Here is a 24,407-nt window from a genome sequence, read left to right as displayed (position 1 = left end):
TTGTCTCACTCCTTTCATGTGTGTGGTTGTGGTAAGCCATCTTTCGATCTTCTGGAATTTCTTTCCTGCCTTGTGAAGCAATCAAAACATCACATACATATTGTAGAATGGTGGTTCCTGCACATTTAATAGGATTGATTATTTGTGCCATGTGTTTGTGAAAAATGGCTGGACTATTGTGAAACCTCTGAGGTAGATGAGTCCAAGTGTATTGTTGATTTCCCACTGTGAAGGCAAATTTGTACTGATGTTCTTTTGCTATGGGAATAGGCCAAAATCCATTGGCCACATCTAATACAGTAAAAATCATTTGATCTGTCCCAATTGCGTTTAGATCGCTAGCTGGATTTACAACTATTGAGTGTGCCCATGTTGCATATCTGTTTAGAAATGTGTAGTCCACAGTTAACCTATAACTTCTGTCTGCTTTTTTTTGAATTAGCCATATAAGTGAATTAGTAGAAAACACTGTCTTTGTCACTACTCCTTGTTTTTCCAACTGCGTGATAATGCATCTAACAGCTTGAACTTCTCCCTGAATCTTTTCTGGTGGGACATTTAAACTTCCACAATCTTGTTTATTTCTATCCCAAATTCGAGGGTATTGTGCAGCCATTTTCTTTTTTCAGATTGATCTCTTTTCCCAATCTGTTTGAAATGCTGCTACCCTAGAAATGCTACAACATTTCCTTCTTCCCTATTTATTCTGTTTGAGTATGTGTGCCATTTGATGTTTCCTGTTCTGACAATAATTATCGCCCCTAACGAGACAGTAACTCTATCCCCAGAATGCTTCATTCTTTATTTTGGCACATTCAGATTTGAACATTTTTTTTAATTGTTGGTATACTGAGCAGTGCGACTTTAACTCTCCCAGTAACTCTATGTTATTCTATTGTTTGATCAATGGTTGGTAGATTCAAGTCTGTTTGTGATATAGTTGTCCTCGTATCAATTAACTTGATACAATTCTGTCCTTCTAGCACTGCCTCTGCATACATCTGGAAATCCATATCACCATCAGACTTTAGGGGCACCAATTGTCATTTTGCAGTTCACAATTTAGGAAGTTTCTCTGCTGTGAAACTGACTTCGATAACATGACAAAACCTTTGAAACAGAAATCAAACCTTTCAATTTGATTCCAGGTAGTAACTTATTTTGATCATTCATTCTTCATCTCAAATAACATTGTTGTATTAAAGTAGCTTGCTTGAACACATTCTTCCTATGTTAGTGATGTGAGCTTTCCTAATGTCAATTAATCACCCTGTTTACTTCCTTCAATGTTTATTTATTCTGCTGAATTAATTCTCTTTTGAGCCCACCTTATATCTGTTGTGATTTTCAACTTTCCTATATTTAAAATTTATATCTAAATGTACTCTGCGTTTTGGACTACTTATTTCATTCTCATGATTAGTTTGCTGATTTTAAACTTCCACTCCTCACAATCTAATCAAAATGCTGTTAGGTCACTGCCATTGTTGAATAGCCCTAATTTACTTGGCGCTGTTATCACTAAATATCCAACAGGGGCAAATGTAAACTTCACACTTAACAACCCACTCTATTTTGTGTAATTTCCACGAGACATTCTCCCCCTTTCCTATTTTATTTTTATTTGAATTAACAATTCATATTAATAGCTGCAATTTTTAAAACACAAAGATTCATCTTGTTTAGGACTGAATGGGTTAACTTTCTGCTTGTCTCAAACTTGGCTTGTTTACAGAAACCTTTGGCAATATGCCATTTTTACCCACAAAGCATTTTTTGACCTTGGAGCTGTATTTTTTTAAACCCATTTTTAAAAAAAATGACTTATTTTTAGTTATAATCTTTTTTAAAAGTTCTTCATTGTTAAATTACCGTTGAACTCTTATTTCCCTTTTTTTCAAAGTTGGATCTTCTATATTTTACAACTTATCCGTCTTTTGACTAACATTTAATTCTCCAGTATTTTTAAATGGTCTGTTTTAACTAATAAGAGCACGGCATTGTTGCACCACTGTCTCAGCGAAACTAACTGCCTTTATCTTAGTTTCCTGTTTTATGTGCCCTTCACTATATAATCAGCTCATCCTTGCGGAACCTGCTGTATGTGGGTAAGTTGCTATCCTGACCCAAACTTTGGCGCTGATAATCTTTAAAACTCTATATAATCAGCACATCCTTGCAGAACTTGCTGTATGTGGATAAGTTGCTATCCCGACCCACACTTTTGCGCCAATACTCTTTAATGATTCTATTCAATCAGTGTGCCCCTTTTTTTCAGAGCCTGCTGTAGGTGGGTAAGTTGCTATCCTTACCCCCACTTTTGCGCCAGCACCCCTCTCTTTTCTTTAAAGAAAGAAAAATTCTTCTTTCTTTTGCCTTTGTGACCCAAAAAGGGTTCGAATGTCTAATGGATCTGGTGATTCAGAGTGCCTCCCCCTCTACTAAAAAAGGTGAGCAATATAACTCACTGTTCCAGGGGAAGTGTACATTTGACCATCGGCTCCAAGATCATCCCGTATTGTCGCCAAATTGTTGTGGGAAATTCTTTTAGGTGGCCTGATTAATTTAAAGGCTAAATCTTTTCATTAAACATTTCATTTCACAAAGGCAAAAAACGTTTATTCAGTTCAATGAAATTTTTAAACTAGTTTTATTAGAACATTGACATGTTAGAATCAAAAACATTACAAATTAACAATATTCAGACAAACATACAATTAAGGCAAGACAAATCTCATTTTGGCCAAAATGGGAGATCAGTGGATCCATCCACACAGCTAATGAGCGAACAGGCTTTCACAAAAGATCTCAGATTTCATGCCAAAGAGCAGAATTGGTTATAGTTTTCGTTATCAGATTAATCAGCCCAGCAATTAATTAAAAGCAATTTCATTCATTCACTGTTCTGTCAATCTAACAATGGCATGTCCTTCAATTAATCATATTTTGACACCTTCAAATATTGATCTGTCATTCATCTGTCTGTTGGAAATCCCACTTTGAGATATTGCAGCTTTGCATCAATTGCGTTATGTTGTTGAGAATCACGAAGTGGTGCACCTTATTTGCTCCAGAACTTTCTACCCTTTCTACCCCTGATGGAAAATTCTGGCTGTGACCTTCAACATAGGCAGTCTGACCCTGACACCTCTCATTGTCTGAGCCATCTGTTTCATCTGCTTCCGAGTCCCTTCCCCCATAAAACGTTCAGCTACGTATTGCCCTGGACCAACCGCCCAACCGCATCCCAGATCCCCAACTCACTGTGACTGCACTCTCCACTCCCCACCGCTGACAGCGCAGACCCCACCCTCTAAGACCATCTCTCCCCCACCATCCTTGCCTGGAAATCCCCTCCCCCTTACCCAGCTAGCCACAGACCTACCAGACCCAGCTAGAATTGTTATTCCCTCCATCTTATGTCACTGTACTCTTGCATCCCTTTTCTGCTTCCCTCCCTGACCCAGATGGTCACTTCATTACCCAAACAGCCACCTGCTCTCCCTCTTCACCTGCCTTCCATGTCCAACCTCCATGCCACCCGACCCACTCTTTGCCTGCCTCCCATGTTCAGCCTCCATCCCTCCATACTCCCTCTTCACCTGCCTCTTATGTTCAGCCCCCAGTGTGGCACGGTGGCACAGTGGTTAGCACTGCTGCCTCACAGTGCCAGGGACCCGGGTTCGATTCCCGGCTTGGGTCACTGTCTGTGCAGAGTTTGCACATTCTCCCCGTGTCTGCGTGGGTTTCCTCCGTGTGCTCCGGTTTCCTTCCACAGTCCGAAAGACTTGCTGGTTGGTGCATTGGCCATGCAAAATTCTCCATCAGTGAACCCAAACAGGCGCTGGAGTGTGACGATTAGGAGATTTTCACAGTAACTTCATTGCAGTGTTAATGTAAGCCTATTTGTGACTAATAAATAAACTTTACTTTTTCCCCTCCCTACTCCCTCTTTGCCTCCTCCCATATTCAGCCTCCACCCCTCCCTACTCCCTCTTTGCCTGCCTCCCATGCCTAGCCTTCATGCAGTTTGTTGCTACAGCGCTCAATATGTGTCAATTTATGAGTGACCACCAAGAAAGCTAAAGCAGTGTGTACTCATCTCAAAGTCATGGAAAAGGTGAAGGTCGACTGATCCATGACACTTAAACAGTCATAAAAGTGAAGGTTCTAATCTCTGACTGTGGGGATCTTAATTCCATTGGGGTAGTAGTTTAATGAGCATGCACAACATACTAATGCATGCAAAATGGCATCCTACTGTCGAACCATAGAATCCTACAGTGCAGAAGGAAGCCATTTGGCCCACTGAATCTGCACTGCCTCTCCGAAAAAGCATCTTACCCAGGCACACCACCTCCACTCTATCCCCATAAACCTGCACATTTAGCATGGCCAACCTACCTAACCTGCACATCTTTGGAGTGTGGGAAGAAAGCAGAGGAAACTCACGCAGACATGGGGAGATTGTGCAAACTCCACACAGACATCACCTGAGGCTGGAATTGAACCCAGCTCATAGAACATAGAACAGTACAGCACAGAACAGGCCCTTCGGCCCACGATGTTGTGCCGAGCTTTATCTGAAACCAAGATCAAGCTATCCCACTCCCTATCATCCTGGTGTGCTCCATGTGCCTATCCAATAACCGCTTAAATGTTCCTAAAGTGTCTGACTCCACTATCACTGCAGGCAGTCCATTCCACACCCCAACCACTCTCTGCGTAAAGAACCTACCTCTGATATCCTTCCTATATCTCCCACCACGAACCCGATAGTTATGCCCCCTTGTAATAGCTCCATCCACCCGAGGAAATAGTCTTTGAACGTTCACTCTATCTATCCCCTTCATCATTTTATAAACCTCTATTAAGTCTCCCCTCAGCCTCCTCCGCTCCAGAGAGAACAGCCCTAGCTCCCTCAATCTTTCCTCATAAGACCTACCCTCCAAACCAGGCAGCATCCTGGTAAATCTCCTCTGCACTCTTTCCAGCGCTTCCACATCCTTCTTATAGTGAGGTGACCAGAACTGCACACAACATTCCAAATGTGGTCTCACCAAGGTCCTGTACAGTTGCAGCATAACCCCATGGCTCTTAAACTCCAACCCCCTGTTAATAAAAGCTAACACATTATAGGCCTTCTTCACAGCTCTATCCACTTGAGTGGCAACTTTTAGAGATCTGTGGATATGGACCCCAAGATCTCTCTGTTCCTCCACAGTCTTCAGAACCCTACCTTTGACCCTGTAATCCACATTTAAATTAGTCCTACCAAAATGAATCACCTCACATTTATCAGGGTTAAACTCCATTTGCCATTTTTCAGCTCAGCGTTGCATCCTATCTATGTCTCTTTGCAGCCTACAACAGCCCTCCACCTCATCCACTACTCCACCAATCTTGGTGTCATCAGCAAATTTACTGATCCACCCTTCAGTCCCCTCCTCTAAGTCATTAATAAAAATCACAAAGAGCAGAGGACCAAGCACTGATCCCTGTGGCACTCCGCTAGCAACCTGCCTCCAATCCGAAAATTTTCCATCGACCACCACCCTCTGTCTTCGATCAGACAGCCAGTTACCTCTCCAATCGGCCAACTTTCCCTCTATCCCACACCTCTTCACTTTCATCATAAGCCGACCATGGGGGACCTTATCAAACGCCTTACTAAAATCCATGTATATGACATCAACTGCCCTACCTTCATCAACACACTTAGTTACCCCCTCAAAAAATTCAATCAAAGCTCCTTGGTGCTGTTAGGAAGCAGTGCTAACCACTGTACCACAGTGCTGCCCCAATTGTTGGGAAGCTCGGCCTTCCTTTCAAATCCCATGAACAAAATTCCTAAAGTTCATTCAAATGTCAGGATAATTATTTTTGGCCTCACGCAAAAATTAAGTTTTCCCACCTGCCAAGCTTCCTGCTGCTGGCAAGGCCGGAAGGTTCCACCCTATGTTTCTCTGGATTACTGGGAGCTTTGCTAATGCAGTTCGGGGGGGTTTAAACTAGTATGGCAGGGGGGTGGGGATCAAACTATTAGGTCTATAAGTGTGGTGGCTGGGGACGAGCTTGGGGCTGGGACAAGGCTGGCAAAGAAGAAGAGCACTCTGGGGGAGGACGACCTCACTGAGCCTGGGGGTCTGGAGTGCTTATACTTCAATGCAAGGAGCGTAGCAGGTAAAACAGACGAACTTGGGGCCTTAATGCGCACGAGGAATTTGGATGTGGTTGCGGTGACAGAGACTTGGTTTAAAGAGGGACAGGACTGGCAGCTGAATATTCCAGGGTACAAGTGTTTTAGGCGAGACAGAGGAGGGGCCAAAAGAGGTGGGGGAGTAGCGGTATTGGTTGGAGAGCATATTACAGCGGTGCAGAGGGAGGACAATTCGGAGGAGTCGTGTAGCGAGTCACTCTGGGTGGAGCTTAGAAACAGGAAAGGCGCAGTCACTATGTTGGGGGTGTACTACAGGCCCCCCAACAGCCCAAGGGAAGTGGAAGAATGGATATGTCAGGAGATACTGGATAGGTGCAGGAAATATAGGGTTGTTGTAGTGGGAGACTTCAATTTCCCTGGTATAGACTGGAAATCGCTGAGGGCAGGGACTCTGGATGGGGAGGAATTTGTAAAATGTGTACAGGAGGGTTCGTTGGAACAATATGTGGACAGCCCAACTAGAGAGGGGGCTATACTGGACCTGGTACTGGGGAATGAGCCCGGTCAGGTCTTCAAAGTTTTGGTTGGGGAACATGTGGCAAATAGTGACCACAATTCTGTTAGCTTTAGGATAGTGATGGAAAAGGATGAGTGGTGTCCCAAGGGTAAGGTGTTGGATTGGGGGAAGGCTAACTTTATTGGGATCAGGCAGAAATTGGCAGCTCTTGATTGGGAGAGGCTGTTTGAGGGTAAATCCACATCTGGTATGTGGCAGTCTTTTAAGGAACGGTTGTTAGGGCTACAGGACAAGCATGTGCCTGTAAAAAAGAAGGATAGGAAGGGTAGGATTCGAGAACCGTGGATAACCAGGGAAATTGAGGGACTGGTCAAAAGGAAAAGAGAGGCGTATGTTAGGTCCAAGCAGCTAAAAACGGAGGGAGCTCTGGAGGAGTACAATGAAAGTAGGAAAATACTCAAACGGGGAATTAGAAGAGCAAAAAGGGGTCACGAAATGTTCTTGGCAGACAGGATTAAGGAGAATCCCAAGGCATTTTATTCATACGTTAGGAACAAAAGGGTTGTTAGGGAAAAAATCGGACCTCTCAGGGACAAAAATGGGGACTTATGCTTGGAGCCCAAAGAGGTAGGGGAGATCCTAAATGAATACTTTGCGTCGGTATTCACAAAGGAGAGGGATGTGTTGACTGGGAGTGTCTCGGAGGGGAGTGTTGAACCGTTGGAGAAAATCTCCATTACAAAGGAGGAAGTGTTAGGCTTGTTAGAGAATATAAAGACTGACAAATCCCCAGGGCCTGATGGAATCTATCCAAGGCTGCTCAGGGAGACGAGAGGTGAAATCGTTGGGCCTCTGACGCAAATCTTTGTCTCGTCACTGGACACAGGTGAGGTCCCAGAGGATTGGAGGATAGCCAATGTGGTCCCGTTATTTAAGAAGGGTAGGAAGGATAACCCGGGTAATTATAGGCCGGTGAGCTTGACGTCCGTGGTGGGGAAGTTGTTGGAGAAGATTCTTAAAGATAGGATGTATGAGCATTTAGAAAGGAATAAACTCATTAACGATAGTCAACATGGTTTTGTGAGAGGGAGGTCATGCCTCACTAACCTGGTGGTGTTTTTTGAAGAAGTGACCAAAATGGTTGACGAAGGAAGGGCCGTGGATGTTGTCTATATGGACTTTAGTAAAGCGTTTGACAAAGTCCCTCATGGTAGGCTAGTGAAAAAGGTTGGATCCCATGGGATAAAGGGGGAGGTGGCTAGATGGGTGGAGAACTGGCTTGGTCATAGAAGACAGAGGGTGGTAGTGGAAGGGTCTTTTTCCGGCTGGAGGCCTGTGACTAGTGGTGTACCGCAGGGCTCTGCATTGGGACCTCTGCTGTTTGTGATTTATATAAATGATCTGGAAGAAGGAGTAACTGGGGTGATCAGTAAGTTTGCGGACAACACAAAACTGGCAGGACTTGCAGATAGTGAGGAACATTGTCAGAGGCTACAGAAGGATATAGATAGGCTGGAAATTTGGGCAAGGAAATGGCAGATGGAGTTCAATCCTGATAAATGCGAAGTGATGCATTTTGGTGGGAATAATGTAGGGAGGAACTACACGATAAATGGAAGAACCATAAAGGGTGTAGAGACGCAGAGGGACCTGGGTGTGCAAGTCCACAGATCTTTGAAGGTGACGTCACAGGTGGAGAAGGTGGTGAAGAAGGCATATGGCATGCTTGCCTTTATAGGACGGGGCATAGAGTATAAAAGTTGGGGTCTGATGTTGCAGATGTATAGAACGTTGGTTCGGCCGCATTTGGAATACTGCGTCCAGTTCTGGTCGCCACACTACCAGAAGGACGTGGAGGCTTTGGAGAGAGTACAGAGGAGGTTTACCAGGATGTTGCCTGGTATGGAGGGGCTTGGTTATGAGGAGAGATTGGGGAAACTGGGGTTGTTCTCCTTGGAAAGACGGAGGATGAGGGGAGACTTAATAGAGGTGTATAAAATTATGAAAGGCATAGATAGGGTGAACGGTGGGAAGCTTTTCCCCGGGTCGGTGGTGACGTTCACGAGGGGTCATAGGTTCAAGGTGAAGGGGGAGAGGTTTAACACAGATATCAGAAGGACATATTTCACACAGAGGGTCGTGGGGGCCTGGAATGTGTTGCCGGGCAAGGTGGTGGAGGCGGACACACTGGGAACGTTTAAGACTTATCTAGACAGCTATATGAACGGAGTGGGAATGGAGGGATACAAAAGAGTGGTCTAGTTTGGACCAGGGAGCGGCGCGGGCTTATTGTTCCTGGTTTCTCGTTTCAAGGCTTCATTCTATGATCATCTTGCTGGTGCCAGTACAGAGCGAGACTGCGGATAGTTGGGAACCTGTCTCGGGGGCAGGGAATTCATATGGTGTTCGTGGAAGTGGAAATGACTAGGGTTGGGAAGCATTTTCCGATCAGGGCCATTGTGATCTCCTGGACTCGTTTCGATCGCCTCAGGGGGTCGGAGAGGAATTTCCCAGATTTTTTTTTCCCCATATTGGCCCTGGGGTTTTTCACTCTGGGTTTTCGCCTCTCCCTGGAGATCACATGGTCTGGAATGGGGGGGTGGGGGTGAGTTAATAGGTTGTAATGAACAAAGCATCGTAGTTGTGAGGGACAGCTCGGTGGATAGGATATTGGTATGTAGATAGGTTGGAAAATTGGGCGGGGATCCTGGATTCAGGATTCAATCCTGGACCGGGGAGCGGCGCGGGCTTGGAGGGCCGAAGGGCCTGTTCCTGTGCTGTATTGTTCTTTGTTCTTTGTTCTATTACACAAAATGTACTGTCAGTGCAGTAATAATAATATCCGTATGCAAATACTGTCCAACTTTTTATTAAAGTAACAGTTATAAGTCTGAAAGATGACTGTCACTCTGCAAGTCTGCATGTAAAATCGCCGGCTCCAACGCACCCCTCCCTGATAATCTCAATGCATTCTACGTCCATTTTGAGCAAGAGGTCAGCGACAGCATGCCCTCCACCCTGGAAGCCCTGGATGAACTGTATCTGGGGTCACCATTGCAGATGTCAGAGCAGCTTTCTCGAAGGTCAACCCACGGAAAGCAACTGGCCCGAATGGGGTACCCAGACGAGCACTCAGATCCTGCGTGGATCAGCTGGTGGGGGCATTTGCAGACATCTTCAACCTCTCTTTACAACAATCTGAGGTCCCTATCTGCTTCAAGAAGACGACCATCATCCCTAAGAGAAACCAAGCAGCGTGCCTTAATGGCTATCGGCCAGTGGTTCTGACATCCATCATTATGAAGTGTTTCGAAAGGCTTGTCATGTCACAAATCAATTCCAGCCTCCCGGACTATCTGGATCTACTACAGTTTGCCTATTGCCACAACAGGTCCACAGCAGACGTCATTTCCCTGGCCCTGAACTCAACCCTGGAACATGTAGATAACAAAGACACCTACGTCTGACTCCTATTTATTGACTACAGCTCAGCCTTCAACACCATTATTCCCACAAAACTTTTCTCCAAGCTCTGTAGCCTGATCCTCGGCACCTCCCTCTGCGACTGAATCCTGAACTTCCTAACTCACAGACCACAATCAGTAAGGATAGGCAACAACACCTCCTCCACGATCATCCTCAACACTGGTGCCCCATAAAGCTGTGTTCTCAGCCCCCTACTATACTCCTTATACACCTATGACTGTGTGGCCAAATTCCCCTCCAATTCAATTTTCAAGTTTGCTGACGACACCACCCGTAGTGGGTCGGATCTCAAACAATGATGAGACAGAGTACAGGAATGAGATAGAGAATCTGGTTAACTGATGCAGCAACAATAATCTCTCCCTCAATGTCAACAAAACGAAGGAGATTGTCATTGACTTCAGGAAGCGTAGAGGAGAACATGCCCCAGTCTACATCAACAGGGACAAAGTAGAAAGGGTCGAGAGCTTCAAGTTTTTAGGTGTCCAGATCACCAACAACCTGTCTTGGTCCACCCATGCTGACACTATAGTTTAAGAAAGCCCACCAATGCCTCTACTTTCTCAAAAGACTAAGGAAATTTGGCATGTCAGCTATGAATCGCACTAGCTGTCCTGTCTGGAGACAATACACATCTCTTTAACCTGTGCTTAATGCTCTCTCCACTCACATTGTCTGTACCTTTAAGAATTGATTAGCTGTAAATACTCACATTCCAATCATTATTCATGTAAATTGAGTTTGTGTCTTTGTGCCCTGTTTGTGATCAGAACTCCCACCCACCTGACGAAGGAACAGCCTGTTCCGAAAGCTGGTGGCTTTTGCTACCAAATAAATCTGTTGGACTTTAACCTGGTGTTGTTAGACTTCTTACTGTAGCTACGACTCTCACCAGCTTTTACAGATGCACCATAGAAAGCATTCTTTCTGGTTGCATCACAGCTTGGTCTGGCTCCTGCTCTGCCCAAGACCGCAAGAAACTACAAAAGGTCGTGAATATAGCCCAATCCATCACGCAAACCAGCCTCCAATCCATTGACCCTATCTACACTTCCCACTGCCTCGGCAAAGCAGCCAGCATAATTAAGGACCCCACGCACCCCGGACATTCTCTCTTCCACCTTCTCCCGTCGGGAAAAAGATACAAAAGTCTGAGGTCACGTACCAACCGACTCAAGAACAGCTTCTTCCCTGCAGCTGTCAGACTTTTGAATGGACTTACCTTGCATTAAGTTGATCTTTCTCTACACCCTAGCTATGACTGTAACACTACATCCTGCACTCTCTCGTTTCCTTCTCCATGAACGGTATGCTTTGTCTATAAAGCACGCAAGCAACAATATTTTTCACTGTATGCCAATACATGTGACAATAACAAATCAAATCAAATCAAAAACTCAGTCCAACAGTACTGCAGCAATCATCTCAATGCTTGCCATTATTTGGAATTGACATAGGTTTTCCTGATAGCCTCAAAGAGTGTAAGATGGGAATTCACTGGGTAGTGCCAAGGGAGAGGGGCTGAGGGGGTGGAGCTTTCTGGGGGACGGGGCCAGATCGGGGTGGGCCGATCTGTGGTGACGAGTGGGGAACTGTTGCCATTCTGCACTGCGATCAGTGGGGGATGGAGGGGAAATCAGTCCGTGCAAGGGGGGGTTGTCACGGGTTTAGATCGATCTGGGTGGTCGGTGGGTCACGGGGGTAGATCGCTCTGAGCGAGGGCTGGGGGGGTTCATGGGGGTCAATCAGTCCAGCTGGGGGTGGGAGGTGGGGTCCGCTATAGGCCACGGCCCCGCAGTAGCTGGGGGTGGGGAAAAGGAGGGGGAGGTCTGCTTTAGGCCATGAGAGCAGCAGAGGCTGATAGATAGGTCTTTCTGCTCGCAAAGTAGAGGGACCTATGGATGCGCAATGGCGCCCTCTGCTGCTCTCAGCCAGTGTTTGGGCAATTTAAGCTCTGCCCCTCCCCCCTACAAGAAACAGTTTTTGCTGTTCTTTCATGCATTGAGTGCATAAGGCTGTAGATTTGGACTCACCCAAAAAGCAGATCAGAAACTCTCCTGTCTTCACGCTCGTCCTGGACTTCGAAATCTTTTCATAAGATTGCCCCCCAATGTCTCCAGACTGACGTACTTTATGCGAGACTGCATTAATTTTCTTTCCTTTGCTGCATAATATTGTAAATAGTTTTGTTGTCAGTGTAAAATATTAATTACGGACTTAAAGGATAGTATGGTAGCATCCACCTTTAAGGGATCCTCGCCTTCTGGTAGCATAACAGCCTGGCGAAGGTTACCACTGCCCAAGGTTGCTTCAGCAGTTCATATTGGTGCGAACCCTCCGGAACGTTCTTCTTTGGTTTGAAAGTTCTGTTGTTTCGAACCCCAAAAAGGGCTAATCGTGGCGAGAGGTGCAAATTGAGAGCAGGAACGTGAGCTTTCTGGCAGTGGGAGTCTCGGAGTCGTGGAGTTAGGAAGCATTCTTATCTCTGTCTGGTATATAGTTACCTTCCCTCAAATAAACCCCTATTCGTTTATCTGCTTTGTTGGTTGTCAGTTTCTCACAGCTATCACAGTAACCCTTCCTCCCCACCCCCATAAAAAGAGTGTAGAGACACTTGATTGTGAGGTAGAGAAATAATCGAGCAGACCTTTGGTTTGTTCATCTAGTTCTGATGTTTGAACCACTTTTGTGGTACTTCATATGACTCAGAGCATGTTGTTAGAACGGTTGTTGGAATGTTGCATTCCAGTGGAGTTTGCTAACAGGATCAGCAATATAATTAACCCAGGAAGATCAAAACCCCTTTGCAATTATGCCAGCCTGTACCCAGAGTTACAGAGAAGAGTAAAATGTGCAGCTCTTAAAAATTCCAGAGTCTCACAGATTAAGAGGGGAAATTGGGGATTTACATGACCAGGCAATTGGCTCCAGTCTCTTCAGGATAGGTTTACGAGTGTCAGAGGTCTTTAAATAGAACTGCTACCTTCACTCTTCAAGAGACACAGGCTTGAGGATTAGCAGGAAAGTATTTACAAATGGAAAAGGAGGAGGTATCTATTTAAAGTTAGAGAAACATATGACAGAACAGTTTGAAGAAAGCCATGGTACTCCAGTCTATTCTTTGCAACATCTTTTATTGATCAGATAAACAGTACAACATATTATAGCCCTCTATAAAAGATTGATGTTGATGAAGGCAAAGGAAAATCTGATAAATCGAGCAATTTGATTACAAAGGGCCATTAGCAGCCGAGCATCCTGTCAATTAGAAAAAGTACTATTGCCATTAAAATGACAAATATATTCACATGAAAAATCTTTAACTGTGATCCACACCCAACAAATGAAAGTTCCTGAAGCTGACTCAGATGAAAATAAAGAATCAATATTTATACAGCTACTTCTTTGAAAATAATAAGGAGTCTCACAATACCAGGTTAAAGTCCAACAGGTTTATTTCGTATCACAAGCTTTCGGAGTGCTACTCCTTCATCAGGTGACTCACCTGATGAAGGAGCAGCGTTCCAAAAGCTTGTGATACCAAATAAATCTGTTGGACTTTAACCTGGAGTTATGAGACTTCTTATTGTGCCCACCCCAGTCAAACACCAGCATCTCCACATCATGAAAATAATAATGCTGTGGGATCTTTAAAGTCCACCTGAAGGGGTAGAAAGGACTTCAGTTTAATGTCTCATCCAAATATAAAGCATCTTCAACAGTACCACACTCCCCATGTACTGCACTTTATTACTTAGGTTGCTGGAATGGGCCTTAAACCCACCACTTGCGACTCAGAGGTAAGAGCACTACCATTGGGCTAAGTCCAGAACCTTGACTCAGCGATGCCATTGTTGGTCAGTTTTTGATTTTGATTTGATTTATTATTGTCACATGTATTAACATAGTGAAAAGTATTGTTTCTTGTGCACTATACAGACAAAGCATACCATTCATAGAGAAGGAAACGAGAGAGTGCAGAATGTAGTATTACAGTCATAGCTCGGGTGTAAAGAATGATCAACTTAATGCAAGGTAAGTCCATTCAAAAGTCTGACAGCAGCAGGGAAGAAGCTGTTCCTGAGTCGGTTGGTACTTGACCTCAGACCTTTGTATCTTTCCAGACAGGAGAAAGTAGAAGAGAGAATGTCCAGGGTGCGTGAAGTCCTTAATTATGCTGGCTGCTTTGCCGAGCCAGCAGGAAGTGTAGAAATAGTCAATGGATGGGAGGCTGGTTAATACATTTGATGTGATAGGTGAAATGGCTTGATCCAATCTCTGGTTACTTTCTAACCTGCTATGAGCTACAATACACGTATAAACGTATGAGTCAAATATCATCTGTTGCCTGTGTCATTCCATCCATGAAGGAGGAATCTTGTATCTATTGAGTTGTGGTGGACCATTAAGAGATAACATAATTTCAGATCATATGGGTGTTGAGTAAATGCAATTGTAATAAATCGAAACAGAGCAAGGACAAATGCAGCCATTGTAAGGAACATTTATGTCCTTAGAATAATATGAAGCAAAATGGAATATACCTGCACAGCAGAGGTTTATTTTATCAGTTAAATGCTTAATCTATTGTTGAAATATTTTAAGGAACAGAGAGAGGAATGCAGAACTTAAATCTCTGTTGATAAATCTGTGTAATTTTCCCTTCTCTTCTTAAAGGCACTGTCTCCAATACAACATTTGTTGAAGATGGCTGACAGATCCATTATTTGTCCATTGGTCTGACAATAACATTTTTGAAACCCTTCACGTCCTTCAGTTTGTTGCAGTCAAAATCCACGGTCAATTTCCTCAGGCCTGGTTTCTGAGGGTTACATGTAACCCTCACTTTCACCTCCTGCCCTGGTGCAATTGACTGTACCCTGAAACAAACAAAGTGGGAAGTCAGCAGATATTTTTATTTAGTGACTTAAATATATGGCATCCATTATTGAGTTGGTAATCGTTCAACTTCAACTGAGGCCAGACAAATAGAAAATCCACCAGTCAAACAGTTTGATGTGCTTTAATTGTAATGACTTCAATCAGGCCATTGAGGTTGGCCTATTGGAGTATGAACTCCCTGATTAAGGAGTCAATTGATGGGCCAATCAGGGAGTATATTCCTTGTATTTAACTGGGTGTGTGAGTTCCTCCAACACTCTCAAAGGTAGACTTGCTGACTGATAGCACTCTATGTACTGCTGTTGGAATTGTAAATAAAGGGATTTTGGTGAAGGGACTTTATGCCTCCGAAGACTTATTACATCAATATTCTGCTTAATATCCCAGGGGATATACCAGCAACACAAGAGCTTCAGTCATCCAACTACGTCCTCAGGCCAACTAGGGTTGAGAATTAACTGTGACCTTGCCGGCACTGAGGCATCCTGAGAGTGTATTTTAAAATAAAAGCCAATAGAAAATTAAACACTACCATGCCGTCACACTTATCTTTGTATGGATTTTGTCTCAATATGTGACAACATTCTTCCATTTTCTTTGTGGGGAGAAAAGAACAGCGCAGGGAAACCAAGTGCCAGGAGTTTGGGAATCTGTATTTTCCTTTTCTCACTTGATGTTTTAGCACTGGCAGAACTGTTTCTACAGAGTCGCATTTGTACCCTGAAAGCTCCATCTACTTTATTCTAAATCCATTACTGCTGTCGCAGGGTGCCAAAGAAGGAAAGTCCCCACTCTGCTTTGCAATCTTAAGAGGGAAAATATGGATTAACGGAAGGCAGTTTAGGCCAGTGCTGGCTCTTTAAAAGAACAAATCAATTAGACCCACTTAGAATCATAGGGACTGATTTTATCATCGCGTTGCATCTGTTTTTGGGCGCAAAAACTTGGTAAAGTTGGGCATGAGGCGAGTGGCGCAATCTGCGCCCGCCTCCGGTTCGCCCTTTACCAAGGTGTGAAAATGGCCGCGATCGGGGCCGCGTCCAAAATGGGCATGACACCCATTTAAATAAATTTGCATGCATTTAAATTGACATAATGGGCTGACGCCCAGCTTTACCAGCACTTCCCCCTTTACCACTGCGTTCACCCATCCGGAATCGGTGCAAAACAGACATGCTCCATATCAGTCCGATTCAGACGCTCCAGTTCGGGAGGGTAGTGAGGAGGTAAGTATCTAGTGTCCGCTGGCTCTCTGCTTAAGATTGGCGGGGGGGGGTCCGCTGCCACTCTGTCTGAGATCAGGGAAAGAGGAGGGTGGATTATTCTGCCTGAGATCGGAGGGGAAGAGGGGGAAAGGGGGAGGGTGGATCACACTGCTTGAGATCAGGGGGGGGGGGTGAAGGGGGCCTGCTGCCACTCTGCTTGAGATTGGTCGGGAAGGGGAGGGGCCCGCAATTGGTCTGGGTGGCACGGGGTGGGGGGATAAGGGGGTCAGTAATGTTGTGGGAGCCAGGGAGAGGCATTATCCAGCCCAGGAGGATGTGGCAGGGGAGTAGCGTTCTATAATTTTTTTTCTGCGCATCCACAGTTGGAGACGCAGTTGCAGGATTTTGGGCGCTTTAATCCCCACCCACAGGCTTATGCAGCGTGATTCGGACTCGCTGATATTTTTGCAGGCATAGTGTGTACGGGGGCGCCTGAGAACAGGTCTAAAAGTCGGACCTGAAACACTACCAGTTTCAAGTCCACCTAACATATAGTATCAAAATGGAAAAATAGGGCACATAGAGTCATAGAGGTTTACAGCATGGAAACAGGCCCTTCAGCACAACTTGTCCATGCCGCCCTTTTTTTTACCACTCAGCTAGTCGCAATTGCCTGTGTTTGGCCCATATCACTCTATACCCATCTTACTCATTTAACTGTCTAGATGCTTTTTAAAAGACAAAATTGTAACCGCTTCTACTACTACTACCTCTGGCAGCTTGTTCCAGACACTCACCACGCTCTGTGTGAAAATATTGCCCCTCTGGACACTTTTGTATCTCTCCCCTTTCACCTGAAACCTATGCCCTTTAGTTTTAGACTCTCCTACCTTTGGGAAAAGATGTTGACTATCTAACCGATCTGTGCCCTTCATAAGATCGATAAGATCACCCCTAAGCCTCCTACGCTCCAGGGAAAAAGTCCCTGTCTATCCAGCCTCTCCTTATAATTCAATTTCCCTGCTCTTTCTCTATAGCACAGCAATTCTTTTCATTTCATATGTTCATCTAATTCTCCTCTGAAAGTTACCATTGAACCTGCTTCCGTTGCCCCTTTCAGGTTGTGAAAGTTTGTTTTCAATGATTGGTCAATCAGTAGCAAAGAAAAAGGGGAAGTTAAAATAATTTTTTGCATGAAAAGGCTCGTTAAGAGCTTGCAATGCTTTATCACGATTGTCTTTGGCAGCAGAGGCTATCAAATTATTTAAAGGGATTTGGATAAATGTTAGAGAAAGAACAATTAAAGAAAGAATAATTGAAAGGAAGGGAAATTAAATTTGACTGGATAGCTCAATCTGAGGAGATGATACCCATATGAAGAAATAATCTTAAAAAATGTGAGCGGGGAAGACATTACAGTAATTGGAAAATTATTTTCATTGCTCACAATTCTGAGATGTGTCATTAATAATGGAAAATTTAGCTCAGAAATGATCGTATATGTTAACTAAATTAATTTGAATGGGTTAACACCTCTGCTATAATCGGGAATGTAAGGATGTCGTATCTTAAGTATTCATTCTCCGAGAACATTAACTGTGATTTGTAGCATTATATGAGTGTTGTATGACAAATCAGCCAAGAGAATAGCATGGAGGTTGACCTTGAATGACTGAGTTCCATACTGGGCATTTTTTTATTCACTGAGCCACTTTGCGGAGTTAATTCTGTGTTTTTTTTAATTGACTAAATGTTGAAGAATTGGCTGGTAGACAAAGGAGAAAAAGGAACACATTTCATAACTTTAAAATCTCCCAAAATACTTCACAGCCAATGAAGTTCAATGAAATGCAGTCAGCATTGCAAACTGGAAAATACACCGTATTAGTGCAAAGCATGTTCTCACAAACTACAATGTTACATTGACCAGACAATCTGTTTTAGATTAAGTTGGCTGAGGGATGAATACTGGCCAGGACTCTGGGGAGAAATTCCTTGCTCTTCTTTAATCTTGTGTCGTACCCATGAGAGGACAGTGTGGGAACCAGCCTAATTTCTAACCCACAAGACAGCACCTCCAACAGTGGACCTTTGCCCTGAAGTGTTGGCCTTGATTATGTGCTCAAGTCACTGAATTTGGACAGAAGCAGAAAATCTTGCGAATCAGTTTTACCCAGATAGTCAAAACTACCAGTTCTACTTACGGACATGGAACCTTCTGCTCATCAGTGAGGCCAGCTCCCTCCACCAGGAATGTACCATTGCACAAACTCTCTGGCATCGGATTGGTAAAGCTAATTTCTGCTATTAGATCTCGGTACTGCAACGGCTCTCCTAGGATCTGAAAAAGCATAATTTCTTTTTACTTTTGATGAAGCGAATAAGGGACATATTTTGCTCTGTCCATGAAGATAAACAATTTTGAAATGAAACTATTAGAAACTGATTCAATTAATAAAATAATAGGTAGGATTTTCCTGCCCTTTCTGCCAGCAGGACCTCTCTGGTCCTGCCAAAGCCAACCCCTGCCGTGGGTTCCCTTGTGGTGGAATGGGCAAGCCATGCAAATGGCCATTGACTTTGGCAGAGCTGGAAGATCCTACCTTTAGCCAATGCCTCCATCACAAGAAAACCCACCACAGGGGAGGGGAGAGCACTGAAAAATTCCAGCCAACATCTATTTCTTTTTGCATACAAGAACAAACTACACACCAGATGCTGCCCTGGCAATGGTTTGTGTGCTCTAAATTTTTAAATTTTAGCTCCTTTAATCTTAATTCCTACTCTGTTGAACAATATATCATGTTCCTATTTTAAAGCAGTCCATTATAAGATCCACTATGACATTTGCTTGAGGGCGACCGAGGTAATATTTGCCATTCAGCACAGCCGTGGGATGTCAGTATGGAAGGAAGGTCAGGCACGGTAGGAATGAAAAGTGGAAGTGTTAGGCTCTACCAGGGAAGGGTAAGGTGGGCTATCTGGTTGTGGCAATATGAGAGAGGGGGCACAAAAGGTGGCAGCAGAATGGGAGTGGGAGCTGAGTCCAGTTTTCCCAGGACACCAGCAATGGAGCAAAACTCAAGACCCAGGCCCCTCTGGCAGGATTTAAGCTGGGGGACTGCAAGAAAGCACATTTGCAATAATGCGTTTGGCAAAATTTTGGGTAAAACTAATTTTGTCTTTCACAAATATTTAGACTTCTTTGCATGTTTGGAATCAGTGTAGTGGATCAAAAATTAAGGGCAAGTGAGTATTACGTAGGTAACTATTGGGCATTGGGGCCAATAATTGATGGAAGGTGGGTAGCATGTAATTATGCTTAATAGGATTGGAGTAGGGATAGATTAATAACATTTTGAAGTAAAGAGCAGGAATAAAGTTATAAAGGCAGCTTTGGGGTCATTGACTAGTGAGTGCGGAAGTCATTGGTAGGAAATGTGCATGTTCATAATTGGAAAAGGAAGGTAAAACGGCAGTGTAAAATTGAACACTATCCTACTTGTGTTGGAGTTGTGCGGTAGAAATTGGCAAAATGCAAACTTTTATATGGCTGGATATGAAAATAAATGAGAAAGAAAAGGTAAGGTTGGAGGAAGTATAGGCGGTAATTGGTGCAAATGCATGAGCAGCCATTGAAAATGTGTTGTGAGAGACACTGCAGGCTTCCTCATTTGTATGCTTGAACACATTTCTTTGCTGAAGGTTAACTCAGGTAAACTCAATACAGGCAGTCCCTGGGTTACGAACGCCCAACTTACGAATGCCCGTACTTACGTACCGACCTCCGTAAAGCCTATTATTTTTAAAAATCGAGTTACATACAATGGTTCGTACTAACGAACGGGCGGACTACATTGCGCAATGCTCAAAACACTGTGCGTTTTCAGCGGTTCGTCGGCCCGAGGGAGAACAACGCCACGCCGTCGTCACCATTTTAAGTCAGATCGCGTAAACACTGTTGTGTGCGTTGTGTTTTGACTTAAATTTTTTGTGTGTTTACCCTCGTAATCATGGCTCCAAAGCGTAAATCTGATGCAAGTGATGGTGATGCATCGAAGAAAAGGAAAACGATCACGATTGAAACAAAAGTGGAAATAATAAAGCAATCGGAGACGACGCCCCCGGACATCCAAGCACTTTAGATGACCTTCACCTCAATGTAAATTTTACCACCCAACACCACATCACTACTTCAGCCAATGGATCAGGGGGTCATAGCCTCCTTTAGGGCTTAATATTTACGCCGGACCTTCTCACAAGCAGTCAGGGCTACCCAAGATGATGCAATTACCTTAAAGGAGTTCTGGAGGAATTACAACATCTACGATGGCATTAAAAACATTGCAGATTCTTGGGAGGAAGTGAAGACAACCAACATGAAAGGAGTGTGGAACAAATTGTGCCCCCAATTCGCACATGGTTTTAAGGGGTTTACAGCTGACGACATCGCCAAAGCCAGGCAAGCTGTGGTTGATATTGGTAATAATCAGCTGCAGTTAGACATCAATGAAGATGATATCTTAGACTTGCTTGAATCCCATGCCGAAGAACTGACCAATGAGGACCTTATGGAGCTGGAGCAGCAGATGATAGCATTTGAGGAAGAAGGCCAGGACCTAGAAACCCCAGAACCCAAGACGTTTTTGACGAAGGAATTAGCTGAAGCCTTTCGTCTCATTGAAGCAGGGATGGCAAAGTTAGAGGAGCAAGATCCTAATGCAGAGAGGTTCACCAAAGTTTACCGGATAGTTAACTGTTCCGATTTACATACAAATTCAACTTACAGACAGACTTAAAAACGGAACTCGTTCGTAACCCAGGGACTGCCTGTAATATATTTGAACAAAGCTCTCAGATGCAATGTCCTCAATCCTGTTTTAGGCTGAGGTCCATCATTAAATGTGGACCAAGGCATGTGAATGTAGGTTAGATTCTCAGAAGTCACATTTTCCCTCTCTTTATTTTGGAGTGTGTAACCATATGTAACATATCACAAATATCTTCTGATAGTAAGGAACAACATTTCACTGCTCAATCAGAGGATTTTGCACGTCTGGTATTGGCATCACCGTAGTCCAATGGGTTCGGGTCCAGATTCTTTGGTACTAGAAGTTAATAGAAAGGAAGTGTAGTTGGACATTACCGTGTCCAACTACCCCAGCCTTGTGTGGAAGGCACAGCTATAATGTGAACAACTACAGCCCTATTTCAACAGAATGGCCAGTGAAACAGACAAAATTTCTGTTTATGTATTTTCCTTAAGCATTCTGCTGGTTTTGTGCCCAGGTTTCGGCAGTGCCAGAGCTGAGCCACAAAAGTATGCCAACTGATGGCATAAGATCTAGAAATTTACAAATGCTATTTATTTCATAAGGTATCGCATGCATGGAACATTGTTCCGGTGGGATGTTATAACCAACCATATTTCTCAGTTATCATCACCTTAATGTGTAGAGTTGGATTCTGGAGAGTAATCACTTTCCTGGAAACCACTAATTCTTCCACCTCATACTCCATTGCAAGGGCCACAATGAGAATCTGATTGTGTTCTGACAGGGATTGTCCATAGTTTGAGTAAAGTACCTGCAGACTCTCAGTTTTCTCTATAGAAATGAAATAGTGGTACATTATTAAATTCAGTTTTAAGTATTTTCCATGCAAAAATACATCTGATATCTTTACTCTCTGATTGACTGTCAGTTCTGTAGTCCAGTGCATAAAATTCAGCCCATTGTCTAACAAAATCAGTGCACTGAGTAATTCACAGCATGAATTTCATAGTGCGAAAAGCTTGCAGATATAACACATAAATGCATAAACACGAAATAAAACTTCAGTATTAAATTATCCTATTAACACAGTATTCATTACAATATCGTCCTCTATTTTTATTCCATATATTATAGTTCGTGAACTTATGTAGCCTGAAGCTACAGATCCCAAATTGATTTGCAAGAAATTAATTAACTCAGTGACTTCCAAGTTTTCCTGGCTCCCGGTTAGCTGAGTATTTCCTTTGTTGACAGGTTTAAAACCGTTCTCCCTTCCTCACAACCTCCCTGAAACCCCTCTCACCTCTGCAACCACTCTCACCAACTTCCTCTGGGAGCTACTGTTTACCTTCCCAAAAACCTCTCCAATCCCCTGCAGCCTCTCTCTACTCTCCTGGTGGTGTTTCAAGAGAGTAGCGCCTAATCATCCATACTCAATGCAGTTTAGAGTTAGAGATGAAGTTGGAACCATTTCCATTCCCTGGGCCTTACAATGACTTGGCTTCACGATGACGTATTTTAATCATTATTTGTCCCTTTCTCAAAGTCAAAATACGCTGAGATGCATAATTGGCGTTACCTTCATGCGGTCCAATTGTGACACTGGCTAGATCTTTCCAGCCACATTCTTGAATTGATTGCCCATTGTACATAATTGTTTGGGCACAAAGGATCAACCTGCAGTTCTTCACCACTGAAGTCTGGTTCATGAGGACAGCAGAGACATCAAAGTTGGTTCCATTCATGTTGATTTTCTCCATTTTCAATTTTATTAATAATTTCTTCTCTGGCTCTTGAATCAGTTTGTTCTTCATGTCTGCTCTTGTGAAAGCCTCCCTTTCTTCCTTGGAACCTTTGTAAAATTGATTAATTGTGGATACATTAGGACAGAAAACATTCTTTCTCCTTTTTTTAGCAAAATTTCCCAACTTTTAACTCATACCTACAGAATTGATCAGTTTCTGTCCAAAACAGAAACCTAATAGAAATTCAAAATGTTCTTCCCTGTTTAAAGATTTGGTCCTCCCACTTAAGTATAAAACATTCCTATTTTTAAACATTTGGGTACAACAGTGGCACAGTGGTTAGCAGTGCTGCCTCACAGCACCAGGGACCCGGGTTCAATTCCAGCCTCAGATCACTGTCTGTGCGGAGTTTGCACATTCTCCCCGTGTCTACGTGGGTTTCCTCCGTAGCCCCAGTTTCCTCCCACAGTCCAAAAACTGTTCAGGTTAGGCTGACTGGCCATGGTAAATTGCCCCTTTGTGTCCTAAGATATATAGGTTAGGGGGATTAATAGGGTAAATACGTGGGGTTATGTGGTAAGTCTGGATAAGAGTTGGTGCAGACTCGATGGGCTGAATGACCTCCTTCTGCATGTTAAGGATTCTATAATCTTAATTTTCAAGGGTATTATGTTATAGTTATGCACAAATTTAGAAACAATTGTTAACCTGATGCTCATTCAAACCTCCTGCAACAGAGATAGTCTCTCTTTATTTACTCCATTAAAACCTTTGATGAGTTTTGATCAACTCTATTAAATCTCTCCTTGACTTCCTTTACTATAAAGAAGAATGACTTCAGCTCCTCTAATCCCTCCAGTGAAATGGAAACATTCAGCAGGTCAAAGAGCACTTTCTCCTAAATGGTGGCCTTAGACCAGGGTCATTTTACTTTCTCCTTGACAAAAACGAATAAAGTTACAAATATCAATTTTTTTTGAAGCTGTTTGATCTTGGAAAGCACTTCTGATAAAGACACTCTTGTGTACAATGAACTCTAAAGGGTATGCGTATTGAAGGATGATCCTGAAGTTAGCATTTGGCAAACAGCCTTCCTCAGTCTCAATTTTCCAAGGTTTTAAAGTTTATTTATTAGTGTCACAAGTAGACTTACATAAGCAGCGCAATGAAGGTACTGTGAAAATCCCCCAGTCGCCACGCTCCGGTGCCTGTTTGGGTACACTGAGGGAGAATTTAGCATGGCCAATGCATCTAACCAACATGTCTTTCGGAAACTGGAGCACCTGGAGGAAGCCCACGCAGACTCAGGAGAACATGCAGACTCCACACAGACAGTGACTCAAGCTGGGAATCGAACCCAGGTCCCTGGTGCGGTGAGATTTAGATGGTGGCATTCTGTTTTAAAAACCTAACTCTTACAGTTTATGGCATCTGAATCCAAGTTGAGATTCTGCCATGCAATGACTGTGCCACCATGCCACCCACTAGTATTAACACCCAAAATACACTTTAACGGTTTTGATATACTCGTGATCTGCTTTTTAGTGTGGTTTCAACTGTGTAACAAATACTTTCTATTCACCACCTCTTCCCCTCCCGATAAAATGCGCTTGAGTC

The 24,407-nt window shown here is 43.6% G+C and overlaps 1 protein-coding gene across 1 annotated transcript in view; it reads right to left on the bottom strand.

Moving 5' to 3' along the window:
• Positions 1-13,280: 13,280 nt before the first annotated feature.
• The window catches only part of LOC144508466 (protein-glutamine gamma-glutamyltransferase 2-like), a 65,732-nt gene continuing 54,605 nt past the window's right edge, over positions 13,281-24,407 (bottom strand). Inside the window, exons 10-13 of the mRNA XM_078236404.1 lie at positions 22,625-22,897; positions 21,716-21,876; positions 18,475-18,611; positions 13,281-15,043 (exon numbers count right to left, since the gene is read on the bottom strand). Of these exons, the coding sequence (XP_078092530.1) occupies positions 14,887-15,043; positions 18,475-18,611; positions 21,716-21,876; positions 22,625-22,897 (728 nt within the window). The 3' untranslated portion in view covers positions 13,281-14,886. The remainder of the gene's footprint in view (positions 15,044-18,474; positions 18,612-21,715; positions 21,877-22,624; positions 22,898-24,407) is intronic.

Source organism: Mustelus asterias, chromosome 20, assembly GCF_964213995.1.
Source record: "Mustelus asterias chromosome 20, sMusAst1.hap1.1, whole genome shotgun sequence".
NCBI lineage: Eukaryota > Metazoa > Chordata > Chondrichthyes > Carcharhiniformes > Triakidae > Mustelus > Mustelus asterias.
Note: the sequence above shows the minus strand (reverse complement) of the source record. Positions and strands in the feature narration are given on the sequence as shown.